Source organism: Chiloscyllium plagiosum, chromosome 30 (genome assembly GCF_004010195.1).
Source record: "Chiloscyllium plagiosum isolate BGI_BamShark_2017 chromosome 30, ASM401019v2, whole genome shotgun sequence".
NCBI lineage: Eukaryota > Metazoa > Chordata > Chondrichthyes > Orectolobiformes > Hemiscylliidae > Chiloscyllium > Chiloscyllium plagiosum.
Genome location: NC_057739.1, coordinates 30879404 through 30897627, shown reverse-complemented (window position 1 = coordinate 30897627; position 18224 = coordinate 30879404). Strand labels below are relative to the sequence as shown.

Below are 18224 nucleotides of genomic sequence, written 5' to 3'. Positions count from 1 at the left end.
TCCATATAGATCACATCTACTGCTCTGCCCTCATCAATCCTCTTTGTTACTTCTTCAAAAAACTCAATCAAGTTTGTGAGACATGATTTCCCATGCACAAAGCCATGTAGACTATCCCTAATCAGTCCTGGCCTTTCCAAATACATGTACATCCTGTCTCAGTTTACAGCTCCTCCAAAGAAGAGTCATACTGGACTCAAGATGTTAATTGCATTTTTCTCTCCACAGGCACTGCCACTTCCTTCTTTTATTTCAGATTTCCAGCATCCATAGTATTTTGCTTTTAGTTAGCAGTTCATGTGCCTTCCAGCAAAAGAGAAAGGTCTTCTACTCTGGAATTGCAGCCCAGTTACACTCAGATGGCTTGGGTCTGATCTTGGTTACTGCAGAGGCCCTTTTAGGTAAAGACTGTTAAGCAAGGCACATGGACCGGTCCAGATGGTTGCTGTACCTGAAGACCTAACTACTTAAAACTGAATTCAGAAGTTTATAGAAAAAGGCTGTAGTTGTCTTTTAAATGACTTTGAGCACTGCAAAACTTACAGTCAGGATGAGCCAGCCTTTCCTCACAACTCTGGCATTACTGATGTTAATCTGCAGACTGCCAGGCCTCTTGTGCAGGTTGGAATATAGTACTTCAGGATTAGAGAACAGTTTCATACACAGGGTCAAAGTCCACTGATATTGTATACAATGTTTTTTGGACCTCACTCATAAATAATTAATCCCAATATCTTTGTTCCTGGGCAATCTGGAGCCAGTGAGTCTCAGTCCATTGTCTTTGTCTTTTGGAGTAAGCTTCAACAATAGCAGGTATAAAAGTTCATACAGCAGTATCATTTAGACAGTCCCGTACAATGGGGGGAGCCCACCCATTGTAATTCAATTTGGAACCTTCCAGAAGCTTGCTAGACTTTTGCTGTTTTATTTGTTGCCTCTCCTTAGCAGCCATCTTAATGGTTCATCCAAGTTCATTTAAAAGTAATGCAGTTTTTATAAACATTGTAAAATATTCATGCCTATACTGACATATCAGAGTTTATAGACCAATTGTAACTTCATTGGTTTTAGGCTTTAGACAGGCTTCATTGCTGCCATCTCTAACCTCTCTGTATACATTAACCAGTACATAGGTCTGACCAATTCACTTTAACTCCAGGTCTGTAATGAATTTTGAATATCATGTTTGGCACCTATGTCATCCCCAGTCAATGTCGTGTCAACAGTGATGGAGATAAATTAAACTGGTGCATACAGACTCTCCCATGGCACGTACTACGGTGGGCACTTTGGTTTTAGATTAGATTAGATTACTTACAGTGTGGAAACAGGCCCTTCTGCCCAACAACTCCACACCGACCCGCGAAGCGCAACCCACCCAGACCCATTCCCCTACCCTTACCCCTTCACCTAACACTACGGGCAATTTAGCATGGCCAATTCACCTAACCTGCACATTTTTGGATTGTGGGAGGAAACCGGAGCACCGGGAGGAAACCCACGCAGACACGGGGAGAATGTGCAAACTCCACACAGTCAGTCAGTCGCCTGAGGCGGGAATTGAACCCGGGTCTCTGGCGCTGTGAGGCAGCAGTGCTAACCACTGTGCCACCATGCCGCCCTTTGGGGAAGCACTCTCTGCTTAAGGAATGGTGTCTAGCAATAAACTGAAAACAAAAATGTTTGCAAATAATAATAATCCTTTTGTTCCAAATCCCTACACCTCAACTCTCCCAACCAATTTCTTATCCATGAAACTAAGTCATATCCAAGGAGAGCTTGGATTGTTAAATACACGCAGGGCAGAGGCAGGTAATATTTAATGTGTAGCGGAATCGGGGTAATAGAAATAAAACAGGAAAGTGGAGTTGAACATACACAGATCAGCCATTGAAAGACAGAGCAGACTCAATGGGCTGAATGGCTTACCATTACTGTAGATGTTGCCTTTTGCCCCAGTAAATGCACCTGAAGTTTAGCGTGTATAACTCAGAAGGAACTTTGAAGTACGCATTCACAGTATCCATAATCCTTTTTCTCCCTCTACCAACTTTGCACTAAAAATAAAGTGTCATCTAGCTCATTTGACAAGACCATGCCAACACCTCCTCATCCACATATATTTTTCCAGTTGCTCACATCCCTGATGACAAGTCCTGGCAAATTCCTTGTACAAGAGGTCAAAGACCCACTAGGGTGTAGTTACTTGCTTTATCTCTCCGTCATAACCTGCAAGCAGAGAATCATTTGTAACTTTGCAAGTGCTTCCTTCATTGCCACTGGGTCAATCTCCTGGGTAGCTCCTCATTAGAGCATGTGGGTGCAATTTCACCCCATGGATTACAGCAGCTCACTCAAGGTCAAGTTAAAGATGGGTAACAAATGCTGACCTTGCCCAGCAATGCACACATTCCATGAGTGAATAAAAAAAACCCTTGACAATCTCCAAATTTCTGCAAACGCTACAAGATTGCAAGTGATGTTTTTTTCATTGCCTTGTCAGTCTATCAGTTACAGCAATGTGAGGAACCAATCTGGCCCTACAGCACTCTCAAGTTTCCTTGCAGCTGCTCCCATCCCCACTGACAGAAGCAAAGAAGTGGGAATTCTGCTATACACCAGGGACATTATGTCAGTGCAGTTGGAGTATTCCAAGTAAATTTTAAGAATATGTTGCTGGCAGGGATTGGTTTTATCTTATGAAATGCAAGTAAATTTATCTTGAAGGTAATGATAGCGCGCGATCTTGTTCTGATTTTTACAGTATTATAAAAAGCATAAAATAATTTATGATGAAGATCCCCCCCATCCTGATCTGAATCAAGCAGATGTTTGACAACTTGGTAGTCACAAAGAGCTAGGACTGGCATTTATGTGTTTTTTGAGACCATTGGATATCGAGGTTTAGAGTCATACAGCAGAGAAACAAACCCTTTGGTCCAACTAGTCCATGCCAACCACATTCCCAAACTAAACCTGTCCCACTTACCGGTACTTGGCCTATATCCATTTGTGAAATATTCCAAATGTCCTTTAAATGTTATAATTGGACCTGCATCCACCACTTTGAAATAGCTCTATGTAGGCCGGTTTCTTGTCTCTGAGCATTTACATATGCAGAGTACATGGGCTCTGATCTGACCAGTTAGCTCTGAACCTGTCCCTAGAGTGAGGAGACTCTCTGAATCTCCTGTTTATCTCTGTCAGCCAGGGTTCCCAATTGGCCCAGGTTAACAGCCCCAATCAGGGATCTCAGTGAATCAGATCCACCTGGCCCTCGTTCTAATCACTACACACTTCCTCTGGCACTTCATTCCACACATGAAGCACTGTGTAAAAAAACGGGTTGCCCCTCAGGTGCCTTTTAAAACTTTATGGCATCTCCCACAAATTCTATTACGAAAAGAAAATCTCTCCTTCTTCCCTTTTTTCTTCTTTGCATTTGTTTTACTATAAAAGTTCCAAAGAAATTTACTTAAAATTTTTCTGCTTCTACTATATATTACATATAAGAAAAGCCTGCAGCTCAGGAACAGCTGCAAGATCCATACCTCTCTCGTTCTCTCAGATCCAGTGAAGTTCTTTTTAAAGCTAGGGTGAAAGTGCAACTACTGCTAGCCACTGACCCAGAAATTCCCACAAAAAGCAATGTGATCATGACCAGATAATCAGATTTTTGTAATGCTGAACAAGGTGGGCAGCACAATGGTTAGCACTGCTGCTTCACAGCGCCAGAGACCCGGGTTCAATTCCCGCCTCAGGCGACTCTCTGTGTGGAGTTTGCACATTCTCCCAGTGTCTGTGTGGGTTTCCTCTGGGTGCTCCGGCTTCCTCCCACAATCCAAAAATGTGTAGGTAAGGTGAATTGGCCAGGCTAAATTGCCTGTAGTGTTAGGTGAAGGGGTAAATGTAGGAGAATGAGTCTGGGTGGGTTACACTTCGGCGGGTCGGTGTGGACTTGTTGGGCCGAAGGGCCTGTTTCCACACTGTAAGTAATCTAATCTAATCTAAAGGTATAAATGCAGTTCAACTAGGATAACTCCCCTTTTCTTATTCAAAGCAGCTCCAGGAAATCTTTTACATGCTTGCAAACAAAACAGCTAAGACCCCAGTTTAACATTATATCTAAAAAGAAAGCATCACGATGGAATTTGCATGATACGGTTGCAAGACAGATTTCATACAGTGTGCAGTGCACAGATATTCAACACTGACCTAAACCTCCCTATCCTGAAATATACATATATAAGACATAAATGGCCACAAGAGGTTGCTAGTGCAATCTTCTTGTCTCAACGATCATGCTACAAAATGTTCAAAGTTTCATGCACTTTTTATACATCTGTTGCTTTTCGCTTGTTTACATGTCTACCTTAACTACTGGTTTCCTTTTCCCAAGAGGAGACCTTCTCCCTTGAAACAATTAAGCTGGCATTAAAGCATTAAGATAAATAGGCAAAACTTTCACCTTTTTCCGATTCAACACCACCTGATATTTTCCCAATTTGTATCTAACATGTGTTTAACAAGAGTACACCTAACAATTTGTCATGTATGTTCTGCTGCTTCATTCCAAATAGGATGATAGAACAGAACACTGAAGTGTTTTACTCTGCTCATTTTCACTAAATCGGAGACTTCTCAGAATAAAACCAAGCTCCGATTGATGTATTATAAATCGCTAACTATCACAATGAGTAGCTGTTGTCCCTCAAGTTCTGCCAAGTCAAATTTAATGCGTAGCATCTGCCATCCTCTAGCCACCATTTCCATGTGGCAGCTTCTTTTCACCAGGTAACTCTAAGCTGCTTCACTCGGTCTTCTATGCCTTTACCTAACACTGGCCACCAAAGGCAACTTCTCACTAAGCACTTTGTCAAACTCATCCCTCAGTGTTGGTCGAGGGCTGTTGTGCTGTGGTGGTAGTATCCCTACCCTTGAGTCAGGAAACCTGGGTTCAAGACCCACTTGCTCCAGAGATGTGTAATAACATTTCTGAACAGGTTGATGAGAAAATAGCTTTGATCACATGGTAACTGTGAACTGCACCTTTCAAGACTTAAAACTCTAGCTCCAAGTGTCTATCAACTGATGACCCATTCTTGCAGATAAAAAGAAGCCTGATGTTTAACTCCAGTGTTAGCTGCTCATTTGTGATATAATTGTATACTCTTAATACTATGGGCTTCTAAGAGTTGTCCCAGCAAAACCATGTGCTGTGCCTGGCAACATTTCTTCATGTATAAAGAAGAATATATCCTTTTTGTTGGTCTGTATTAATCGGATAGTAATCTGAAGATGGCATTGCACAGCCTTTCACATTCTGAAGCCTTTGGATTCAAACTAACTGCCAGAGGCTTATAATTGGTTTTGATTGCAAAACTAATACTGCACAAATATTAATAAGTTATCTAACTCCAAAAATCAAAGATTTTAGGCTTAATTTCACTCACTAGTACTGAGGTAAATGCAATCAATCAGTCTGTCATCACCATTAGGTGAAAGTGAGGACTGCAAATGCTGGAGATTAGAGTCATGAGTGTGGTGCTGGAAAAGCACAGCAGGTCAGGCAGCATCTGAGGATCAGGAAAACGGCGTTTCAGGCAAAAGCCCTTCATTGCTCCTGTGCTTTTCCAGCACCACACTCTGGATTGTCATCACCATTATCCAATAATGAGAGTTCATAGCGTCCACTATGGAGAGGTATCATATACCAGCTCAATCTTTTTGGACACATCATAATAGAACATAGAACATAAACAGCACAGTACAAGCCCTTCAGCCCACAATATTCTGTTGACCCGTGGAACCAATCTGAAGCCCATCTATCCTACACTATTCCATTTTCATTCATATGTTTAGCCAATGACCATTTAAATGGCCTTAAATTTGGCGAGTCTACTACTGTTGCAGGCAGGGCGTTCCATGCCCCTACTACTCTGAGTAAAGAAACTACCTCTGACAGCTGTCCTACATCCATCACCCCTCAATTTAAAGCTCGGCCCCTTTGTATTAGCCTTCACCATTAGCCTACCATGGGGAACCGTATCAAACGTGTTACTGAAATCCATATACACCACATTCACCCTATCGAACCCTCTGATTAGGTTATACATTTCGATTAAGTCACTTCTCAACTATCTTCTCTCTAACGACAACAGCCTCAAGCCCCTCAGCCTTTACTCATAAGACCTGCCTTCTATATAAGGCAACATCCTCTGATCGCCTCTGAACCCTTTCCAAAGCTTCCACATCCTTCCTATAATGCGGTGACCAGAACTATATGCAATACATCAAGTGCAGCCGTACCAGAGTTTTGAACAGCTGCAAAATGACCTTGTGACTCCAAAACTCAATCCCTCTATCAATTAAAGCTAACACACTGTATGCCTTCTTAACAACCCTATCAACCTGGGTGGCAACTTCCAGGGACCTATATACTTGGACATCAATATCTCTCTGCTCATCCACACCGCCAAGAATCTTACCATTAGGCCAGTACTCTGCATTCTTGTTGCTCCTTCCAAAGTGAATCACCCCACACTTTTCCACATTAAACTCCATTTGCCGCCTCTCAGCCCAGCTCTGCAGCTTATCTATATCTCTGTAACTCACAACATCCTTCAGCACTATCCACCACTCCACCAACCTTAGTGTCAACCACAAATGTACTAACCCATCCTTCTACACCCCCTCCAGGTCTTTTATTAAAAAAAATGACAGACAGCAGTGGTCCAAAACAGATCCTTGTGGTACACTGCTAGTAACTGAACTCCAGGATGAACATTTCCTATCAACCACCACCCTCTGTCTTCTTTCAGCTAGCCAATTTCTGATCCAAAACCACTAAATCGCCCTCAATCCTACGTCTCCTTATTTTGTGCAATAGCCCACCATGGGGAACCTGATCAAATATATTACTGAAATCCACATACACCACATCAACTGCCTTACCCTCATCTGCCTGCTCGGTCACCTTCTCAAATAACTCAATAAGCTTTGTGAGGCGTTGTCTACCCTTCATAAAACAGTGCTGACTATCCCTAATCAACTTATTCCTTTCTAGTTGATTATAAATCCTCTCTCTTTTCCAACACTTTACCCACAATTGTAGTAAGGCTCACAAGGTCTATATTTACCAGGGTTGTCTCTACTCCCCTTCTTGAACAAGGGGACAGCATTTGCTATCCTCCAGGTCTTCTGGCATTATTCCTGTCAACAATGATAACAAAGATCAAAGCCAAAGGCTCTGCAATCTGCTCCCTGGCTTCCCAGAGAATCAGAGGATAAATCCCATCTGACTCAGGGGACTTATTTATTTTCATACTTGCCAGAATTGCTAATACCTCCTTGTGAACCTCGATCCCATAATGTAAAAATATTGTGCCAACTTCCAAGTTACTTTTACAACTTGATTGCTTTATCACTCTCCTTTGTCCAAAGCCACGGGACACCCTTCCTCAAGAGTTTCTTCAACAGATGCAACAAGGCGTGTTAAATTTATTATGAATTTATTGTAGAAAGGAAAGGTCTTAACTCTAAAACGCTAATGATGTGGGTATGTTACTCTTACTCTGGGCAGCAAGTAAGCTATCATTATCTGCCCTGTGAGCCTAATACTCAACAGAATTTTGAAATGTTTCACAGTTGACTGCCTTTGCTTGAACGTTATGCTTTTTCAAATACTGCAGCGCCTTCCTCCGCCTGCCACCGTGGATCTGCTGCACGTTCATAATCGCAAAAACACTTGAATTCCTTGCAAAATTTGGCTCATTACCTCTTGAAAAATTCCAGGGGCTGAAGCAACACCAAATAGCAGCCTATGAAACTGAAAGAGACCCATGTGGGTATTAATAGTCAAATATGACTTTGACTGATCATCTAATTCAAGTTAAAGATAGGCATTTACTTGTCAGGTTTGATTTTGTAAAAGCTTTGACTTCCTGACAACAGAGCATCCAGATCGGAGGAAGGGTCACTCAACCCAAAATCTTATCTGATTTCTCTCCACAGACGCGGCCGGACCTGCTGAGCCTTCCTGGCAATTTCTGTTTTATTCCTGATTTTCAGCATCTGCAGTTCTTGTAGTTTTTATAGCGCACAGATCTATTGGGCAATTTGTCGGGTGAGTTGCAATCTATTACCTGATTTACAGTAACTACATAATGCCCATATAATGTTACACCACTTGCCTTTGGTATTACAGGCTGCTCTTCCGAAAACCAAAAAGACCTAAAATCAGAAGCGGACACAAATGGCCCTGTAGACAACACTGAGTAAAGGCAAAGTCGCCACAGTCTTACTAAACCATAGGGCATCTCTCTCTCTCTAATGAGAGCGCAGACAGGAGGTGGTTTAACCTCAGAGTCACCATGTCTCAGGCAAGGGGACAGGTTGAGGAGGAGTATCAATCTTGGTAACCTCAGTCGGTGCAGGAACTGAACCCACGCTGGGAGTGGCACGCTGCATCACAAAACAGCCGTACAGCCAATGGAGCTAATCAGCCCCTGAGCACACCAAGTATGGGCTCTTTGGGAAAAAAGAATTTGCTTGGCCCAAATGGACATGAACAGACAAAAACGTATCTACAAGAATGTTCAGGCTTTTAAGAAAACTTTATTTTTAGGTCTTTTCGCACTAAGCGAAGCTTTTTCTCCAAAGGACTTTTTCTCCAAAAGAATCATGGGTAAATGCCTCCAAAAACATAATTTATCCAAAACAGTTGGTCACAAGTTTTTCGGATAAAGTATTCCCAGCTGTTTACTATTAGAGTAATCCAATTCCTTTGCTCAACCTTTGTAATAATATTCTACATCCCAGTTCTTGTCCTATTTTCTCAATTCAAAGTCTGCAGTAAGATGTTCCTATTTGTAAATAGGCATAATTCCAGAATAAACATACATAAATACTGTAATAGCATCCTCCTGTGGCCATATAGGAAGCAAGAGGATGCTATTACAATTCACTTCTCCTCCTGTGTCAGCTTTGATGTTGTACCCAAGGCCTTGAACCAAAAACCTTGCAATGGAAGAGTAAAGGTGCTACCAGAGCAACAGCAGACATACGGCCAAAAATAAATATTGAAAAGGTGGTTCTCTGATGTCCAATTCATCCAAACAGAAGCCAGGCTCTCCATATGAATGTGCTACTTGAATAAAATGGCACATCAAAATGAATAAAATACACAGCCGTTGAAAAAAGCAAAAAAGGTGGAAAATTGCAGCCACTTTGTTTGAAATGCCTACAGCCAATTTTTAAATGGGGATTTTAATGGAGGTTTGGATGAAAAGCGCAGTGGGAACATCTCTTCCAGTGTCAGTCACAGAGGGTCATAAAGATTACACTATGACAGTGGAGGGGGTTAGAGGCTGCTGAGGAAAAGCATCACTGCAAGGACTTGGACAGGCATTAAGAAAATCACCTCAGAAATCATGCATCAAGTTTATTTTAATTGGACACTGGCTGTTTATCAGATTACAGGGAAGTACATAGTATGACCAGCAGGGGTCGGTGTGGTCTCTTATTTGATTATGTATAAATAACCTAGACTGGTATATGAGATATCATTTCAACGTCTGCAAATTACACAAATCTCAGACGTGCTGTCAACAGCCAGGAGGATAAAGGCCAACAGGGTAAATGGCTCGTGTTCACAGCTGGCTCATTCTGCCCATCTAAAGGGGAGAGATGTATCCACACATTGACTCCTTACCTCTGGTGTGGCAGACGTGACTCTCAAATTGGCCATCAGGCCATTCCTCTTGTACATGCTCCCCTTGCTGGTTGAGCAGTGTTTAGTTTTGTCTCAGCTGGTGGCAGCACGTGATAGATGGCCAAACCCTGCAAGAGAAAATATAGTTCAGCCAAAATAGATTGGCAGCATTTGCATTACAGACACAGTCCTGCTGAGGCAGAAATAAATTATCTCCATGCTCCCTCATAGTTCATTCATGGGGATATTGGATTGGTCTACATCACAACGTAGTGTCTGCAAAAAAAATATAATAAATCCTCAACACAGACCTACAAGGGCTGTTAAACAGTCCCTATCTTGTTACTTATTTTTAATTTGCTTCTTTTGGTCAACACTTTCTCAGCAAGGTACCCCAACCATATTGAGTAAAGGCAACTCAAAGCCACAACAGCAGAATAATCAAGGGGGGAGACCAGTTCATGTAAAATACAATTTAAAACGCCATATACACAGTGCCAAATGTAGTAATGTTGTCTGAGGCTCAGCTGGTCAGCCTTTTACACATTACCATCTCTTCATCATCTAAACCATGTGTGAACATCTGGAAATAACTGTATAAATGCTAGGTCTGGATATGTATTTTTAAGCAATGAGAGCTCAGTTTAACAGGGAACACCTCCACTGCAGCTTATTACAAAGCACATCCAACACAATTGTGTACACCGTTTCAGAAATCAAACATGACAGAAGTCACCATTAACATCTCCTGTTCTTCCATTTCAAAACAATGTTGGACTCTTACAGAAAGTTTTTCAAATACTTGGAAGAATATGTCTGTATTGAATATATCAGACTATGATGTGACTGAAAGCACTGAGTTCTCTGTGCATTTTTGCAGCAATATATCATAACAGCTAATACAGAAATCAAAGTCGCAATAATGTAAAGCCAGAAAATGTAAATTTGTGTTGCACATTTAAATACTTTAATGTGTCATTTATACTTTGGTGTTAAGTATGCAAATATACTTTAGCCTGCTTTCTTTTTCTAGATAGTTGGAACAAAGAGTTGCTTTGAAGTTTTGGTTTTACAGTGCGTACGAACTTTTACTTATTTCACAAGATCAAATATGGTTACAGATACAGAAAACCACTTGACCCTACTCACTTAATGCTTCTAAAAGAACCAATAGACCATAATTATTCCTGACAGTGTCCTGCACTTCTCACTTTTTCTTCTCCACTGAAAAATCTATTCCATATGGTGATCTCAGACCTGATCAATATGGTTCAATATCTGTTGTAATTTTGCCTTTCACTAGCTTAAAGTTCACCCTACATGGCTTAGATCATTTATCATTTTGAAGGGATGTATCTGATATAGGGAAAAGAGGGACACACAAAGCATTCTTACAACTGTCGGATGGCAGTGAATTAATACGGCCATGACCCTTAAGTGTTTTGTAATCATATTGTAATCAACCAGATTTCCTAGATTCCCTAGTCACGAGAGTAAAACATTCCAGCTGGAATTTGATGTGTTCCAATTTTATTTCCTCTGAAAACCAGCAGTCCCAAAGTTCTCAGTCTCAGTCCCAAAGCTGGATCAACAGAGTGTCTACATTGACCCATTTGACTGGTTTAACTGATGTACACTGCTCAGTTTCCTCAGTTTTGCTTTGCAAAACCTTGCAAATCCTGTTTACCAAAGCCCATGTGTCTCAGCAAATGGGCACAATTTGAAAATGCACCAAAAGCAATGCAGGCTATGGAAACCTGGCACTTTGACTTGGCAATTTGTGGATGAGACCTGAATCCCTCCTGAAAAAACTAATCTTAAGCCATCATAAGAAGATCGTGGAAAATAAGAACACAAATGGCATTGGACGTAACTCAGTCGTATTTCGAATGTCACAATCCTTTGAAATGGCTGGAACAGTTGCAATACAAACTAGACAGAAAATGAACGGAAACTCCATTTCACAATGTGCACCCATTCTCCATTGAGGAACCAAAAATAGTGCACACTTGACAGCACTGTGGAACATTTGATTTACCTTAACATCAGCTCTGTACAACGTTGAGTTTTTCATAAAACTTATCCCTAACCACCGTCTCCTCACTCTATTGTGTGTCGGTCTTCACTGTTAAGGAGCCAAGTAACTGAAAACCAGGGTTTAAAAAGGGGGAGGAACTCCAGACAATTACATTCATCAGGGAAACGCTATTCAGATAATTATTAGAACTAAAAGCTGATAAGTGTCCAGATCCTGATGAATTTTATTTCAAGGGCTTGCTGCTGAGATGAGATTAGATTCCCTACAGTATGGAACAGACTCTTCAGCCCAAGTCCACACCAACCCTCCGAAGAGTAACCCACCCAAACCCATACCCCTATCCTGTATTTACCCCTGGCTAATGCACCTAACACTATGGGGAATTTAGCATGGCCAATTTACCCAACGCACACATCTTTGGACTGTGGGATGAAAACCAGAGCACCCAGAGGACTCGGGGAGAATGTGCAAACTCCACACAGACAGTTACCCAGGGCAGGAATTGAACCTGGGTCCCTGGCGCTGTGAGACAGCGGTGTTAACCAGTGAGCCACCATGATAGAAGAGATAGTAGATTCTGGAAAGGCATAAATCAGGTCAGAAGATAACATGCTCAAGAAACTGGGTGGGGGATTGTTTGGTTAGAAAGCTGAAAATACAAGCCATCTAACATTGATCATAGAGAAAATGCTTGAATCTTTCATTAAGGGACACTTCGAAAGCCTTGGTGCAATCAGGCAGATTCAACATGGCCTTGAGACAGGTAAACTATGTCTTCTCACTTACTGGAATTTTTTTTTGAGGGAGTAACGATTAATGTGGATAAAATGGAACGAATGCATATACTACACTTACAGTTCCAGAAGCTATTTGAGAAGCTGCCACTTTGAGGATTACAATGCTACACAAATGTCCACAATGTTTAGGGGGCAAAAGCATAGATAGAGGGCAAACGGGGAGCAGGTATAAACAAGTCACTTTTAGGTTAGCAAGTGCAGTGCCACAGGGACCAATGCTGGGGCCTTAATTATTGACACTTTACATCAATGAATTGGTTGACGGGACCAAATGTATGCTTGCTACACTTGCCAATGATACAAAGATATGTAGAAAAGTGAATTGTGAAGACGACAGAAGGAGTCTGCAAAGTGATATAGCCAGGTTAAGTGAGTGGGGAAACATAGACAACTGGAATATAATATAAAATCTGTGAACTTGTCTACTGTAGTGGGAAGAATACAGAAGTAGCATACTATTTCAATGGCGAGGAACTGCAGAACTCTTGAGGTCGAGTAGAGTCTGGGTGTGCAGGGTACATGGATCACATTAGGCAGGTGAGCAGGCACATCAAGTAATTAGGAAGAAAGATGGAACGTTGCCATTTATTGCAAGGGGAACAGAATATCAGAATAGGGAAGATTTACTATCACTGTACAGGACAATTCTGAGACTGCACCAAGAGTACGGTGTATAGTTTTGGTCTCATTTAAGAAAGGATATAAATGCTATAGAAACCGTTCAGAGATACCTGGGTTAGAATTGGGTTGGACATAGGTGGTGACAAAGGTGTTTATCTTTTGGGGAAAGGTTGGTCAAGTTGGGTCTGTACCAATGGAGTTGAGAAGAGTGAGAGATGATCTTATTGAGACTTATAGGATCCTGACATGGCTGAGTGCATTGTTCCTCTTGTGGGAGTCGCTAAAACTAGGGGGCACAGTTTAAAAATAAGGGGTCTTCCATCAGAGAAGAGATGGAGAGAAATCTTTTCTCTGTCTTTGGAACGCTCTTCCCCAAAGCAGTGGAGGGAGGGTCATTGAATATCTTCAAGAGGCATAAAGGTAGGGCAGAGGCTACAGGCAAATCAGCCCTGAGCAGCTTGAGGGGCCAAATAGCCTATTCCTGCTCTGAATTTGTATTGCCACAAAAGTGGGGAATCTTATCTGAAATCTATATCCTTGAGATGGGATTACACATTATTCCAAAACAGCCTGTGTTGATACTTGTGTTATGAAGAAGAATAAAAAACATATAGCAACTGCTTTCAAGGATAAGCACTTTAGGAGACCATTTTCAATGTCAGTTAAATGACCTTGAGGGAATCAGCACTAATGTCGTAATACTGGTCAGGTAATCCAGAGGCTAACGACCTAGGGAATTGATTCAAACTCCACTATAGCAGATGGAGGAATTTGAACTCAATCCATAACTCTGAAACATAAAACTAGCCCCAAACTAGCATTGATATTTGTAAAAATCAGTTTCACTAAGGTCTTTTAAGGAAGAAAATCTCTCATCCTGACTTGGTCTGGTCTACTTGTGACTCCAGACCCACAGGAATGTGGCTGACTCTCAAGTGCCCTCTGAAATGGTCACGCAAGCCACTTGCTTCTAACACTTTAGGGATGTGCAATAAATACTGGCCTTGTCAGTGCTGCACATATTCCAATAAATAAAACAAAAAAAGACCTAACACATAAACATTCATAGGAGATTCAGTTGTATGATTGTTTCCAGAGCCAATGTTCACAATATCAAATTTCTAACAGGGCATGAATCAGTTTTATAGAGATGTGTAGAACCTCCCGGAACATAGCCAGAAGAGAAGAATTCTTCCCTGGTTCTCACCATAGACCACAAGGTGACTATTAATCTTCCTCATTGCGAACTACAGTTCTGAAAACAGCAGGATATATATTACTGCAAACACATATGCATGGAACTAAAGTGCCATCTGGAGGAAATACAATGCTAATAAATTCTGAGGCACTTTAACCTGAGGCGCAGTTACTAAAATCAGACAGTAAATGATTGCTGATACTTTTGTAAATGTTAGCTCCTTTCTAATTTACTATTTGTCATCTTAATTTTCACCTACAAAAATGCCTTTCCTTCTCCACTTTGAATAAACATGTGAATCAATAGGCATTATCCAAAAAGGACATTTAATGCAAGGTAACAATATCGCCTAAATATTATTTCATCTTCAAGCAAAATGGCTTCTAATTTATCCAACTAGGAAACGATACTTTAACCTTCACAAGTTCTGTCAACTACAAATGCACAAGGAATTTACACAGAATCCTGGAAATATGGGCAGGTTAGTTTTGGTTTAGAAATCCTTTCCAAAAGGGAAGGCCAGAGCCAGGCTGGTGTAATTGATATTGGGTTTCTGGCTCCTTTACGATTGGAGCCAGTGCACCGTGGCTGGACCACATCTTTCAAGGTGTTTTCATGATTATTTAATTTTATTATCACCAAATGCAGCCACTTAGCAAACTAAATTTTACAACATCTATATTCATTTCATGGTTATTTTGTAAATACTATAATCCATAAACTGCTGGATACCTTTAAATTGAAACAATGCAACATCAGCAAATTCTAAGAAGCTGACAACAATCAGAGACTGGTCAAGTGACATGTCCACAATGCCAATTGTATGTGGGCTTAATGGAAAATATGTCATTCATGCAAATGCATTTCAAAGGGGAAAAAAAATAACTGTGGAAGCAAACTTCAAGAGTAAGCGGGATCAGAATTGCAGCAAGCTAGACATGCAGCTGGGAAGGACTTCACAGCAGGATTCAGAGGTCTACTTCTTACAGGAGATGACAATTTGGCAAATTGGATTGATGCAACAAGTCAATGTGCCTGCTCAGAACAGCACTCATCATTTGCCTCTTTGGCAGAGGTGTCAATCCAGAGCTACATAGCACAAAGTGATTTAAATTCACAGGATTAATGGACGTTTTCACAACCTGCAGTTCTGGCACAAATCATTCCAACTCACATCTTGTGCTTCCTGGGAACATGAACCACCTGCTTCTGTTATTAACTGAAAATATATAATTTAAACTGGATGGAGGAACTGAAAGTGCTGAGAAATACTAGTGATGATGTATGTCTTTTCTTATATGGCTTTATTATTCAATTCTGTTTCATCATTTGTCATTTCACAAATAAAGATGAATTTTCCCCAAAATTCACTGTGTTTAATTGCCCCCTAGATATCTCGAAGCACATCAGTGTTGTGAGAGAAAATTCCAACTTATCAATGAAGCTTGATGTGTTAGTTGCATGTCTTGTGGACAGTTCACATTGTGATCCAGTACAGGCTGTCACATTTGCAGTAAAATAAATTAGCTTTTCTAGCTGCATTAAAAAACAATTTCAGAATCTCTCTCTTGTATGACGTACATTGGTATTTTTGTTCAAACACCTGTCTGCAGTGTGCTGACCATCGGGCACAGGTAAACAAATGGGATACCAGTCCCATAAGAATAAGCATGGATTTAAACAAATAAATTTCAAGTGTTTAATTGTTGCTAGTTTTTCCTCAATAACTACTTTACATGGTCTCATTTGTATTACTCTATATGGAGTCATTAAAATCCTAATGGCAAGCACACCAAAAAATAGGCAAAAAATAAAGTTAAATATGGCTCCAAATTTTACGATTAAAAGGAAATTAAGAAAAATAAATACTCAATCATGATTACAGTTTAACACAATAGCATTCATTTTAATCTCATGCTCCAGTCTGAGCACTTCACAAGTCACATTACACCTCTCCTTGTAATTTAGAGAGATGCTCAATGTTGCTATCACTCAGTGAACCAATCTTCCTTTGAGTTGTTTCTGCTCCAGGAAGACACTACAGAGTAACCCAAGTCACTGGCCCATCCCAGATGTCCTTGTACACCTACTCACTTAGGCACAGACATCCTGGAGTTTGGAAGAATGAGAGGAGATCTAACTGGAGATCTAAGGGGATTAGAAAGTAGATGTAGAGAAGATGTTTCCACATGTGAGGCAATCTAGAACAAGAGCTTATAGTTTTAGAATGGGAGTAGCAGATTTAAAATAAGATTTGAGTAATTGCTTCTCTCCAAGGGTCATGAATCTATGGGATTCACTACCCCAGAGTATGGTGGATGCGGAGACATTGAGTAAGTTTAAGGAGGCAGTAGACAGATTTTTCATTAGTAATGAGTTGAAGGGTTATGGAGAGCAGGCAGGAACGTGGAATTGAGGCCAAGATGGGATTACCCCTAATCATTTCAAATGGCGGAACAAACTCAAGGGGCCGAATTGCCTACTCCTGCTCCTAGTTCTTATGTTCGAAAGGGAGATTTTGGAGTCATTGTGGTTATAATCAGGATAAAGTGAGCCAGGTAAGCAATTGTTAATAAATAAGGTTATGTGTGAATAAAGCCAGTTTTCATTAAAGTTGCATCTTTGGGAAGCATGTTCAATATTGACTTGCACTCGGGTAGCAGTTTTCACAACCACAAGACCTCCCAAAAAGGTTTTATAGACAAGTAATAATGAAATAGAAGTCAATTTTAAAATGTAGCAAACAAAGTAGTAACTTGTGCATAATGTCCATAAACAGTGATTAAATGCATCTCTTTTAGTACTGTTGGTTGAATCAAACTAGTCATTTGGTATATCAGTGCTGCTTCATAGTGCCAGGGACCTGGGTACAATTCTAGCATCGGGTGACTGTCGGTGTGGAGTGTGCACGGTCTCCCCATGCCTGTGTGGGTTTCCACCGGGTGCTCTGGGTTTCTTCCAGAGTCCAAAAAATGGAACGTTAGGAGGTTGGCCATGCTACATTACCCATTGTGTTGGGTTAGGTGCTTTAGCCATGGGAAATGCAGGGTTACGGGGATAATATAGGGTGATGGTCTTGGTGGGATGCTCTGTGAAGAGTCAGTGGGACTTGTTGGGCAGGATGGGCTGTTTCCACACTGTAGGGATTCTATGGTAGCACAGAGCTCAAGTACTGCTAAAAAAAACTCTGATCATATTTGCCATCAAATCTGCATCCTCTTCTTATACAGTGTAAACAGGTTGTCTTCCTGTTAAATTGTATTCTTGCAGATTGTCCTGATGAAACAAAAAAGCTTTTTAAAAAAAGCCTTTACTTTCAATAAAGAATCATAAATATTTGTCCAGGACACCAGGGAGAACTTCGTTTAAATAGTGTCATGGAATTGTTACCACTCACCCCAAACAGCAGATGGGGTCAAAATCTAACATCTCATCAAAAGATGCACTCTGACGACATGGCATCCCCTCAATATTGGGCCTTGAATTTGTGCGCAAAGAGTCTCTGGAACGAGACTCAATTCCACATCAGATGCGGATGCTACCTACTGAACCACAGCTAACATTATTGTACTGAGAGAAAAGGAAAATAAAAATCTGCCATTTATGAGAGAAACTCAATAACCCAGATAAAAGAACAACACAAGCAGAACAAATCTGGAGCATGTGAGATTCCTTAATGTGGAAAAACATATTGGGCTAGGCATTGTTAATAGATGGTTTTCTTTGTCCAAAATAGCTTGAGGGGAGAGTAATTTTATTGTTGGCAGGTATAACTCCATAATTACTGAAAATCCCTTGACTTGGAAATTACAAGTTACAGGCAAGTTCCACTCATAAAACTATAATGTAAAGCAGTGA

At 40.8% G+C, this 18224-nt stretch overlaps 1 protein-coding gene across 4 annotated transcripts in view; it reads right to left on the bottom strand.

Moving 5' to 3' along the window:
- LOC122564867 (ras-specific guanine nucleotide-releasing factor RalGPS1-like) overlaps nt 1-18224 on the bottom strand; it is a 706864-nt gene that overhangs the window by 543007 nt on the left and 145633 nt on the right. For all 4 annotated transcript variants that reach the window (XM_043720237.1, XM_043720241.1, XM_043720239.1 and 1 more), the window contains one exon: nt 9713-9840. In XM_043720237.1, coding sequence (XP_043576172.1) covers nt 9713-9769 — 57 coding nt within the window. In that variant the 5' untranslated portion in view covers nt 9770-9840. The remainder of the gene's footprint in view (nt 1-9712; nt 9841-18224) is intronic.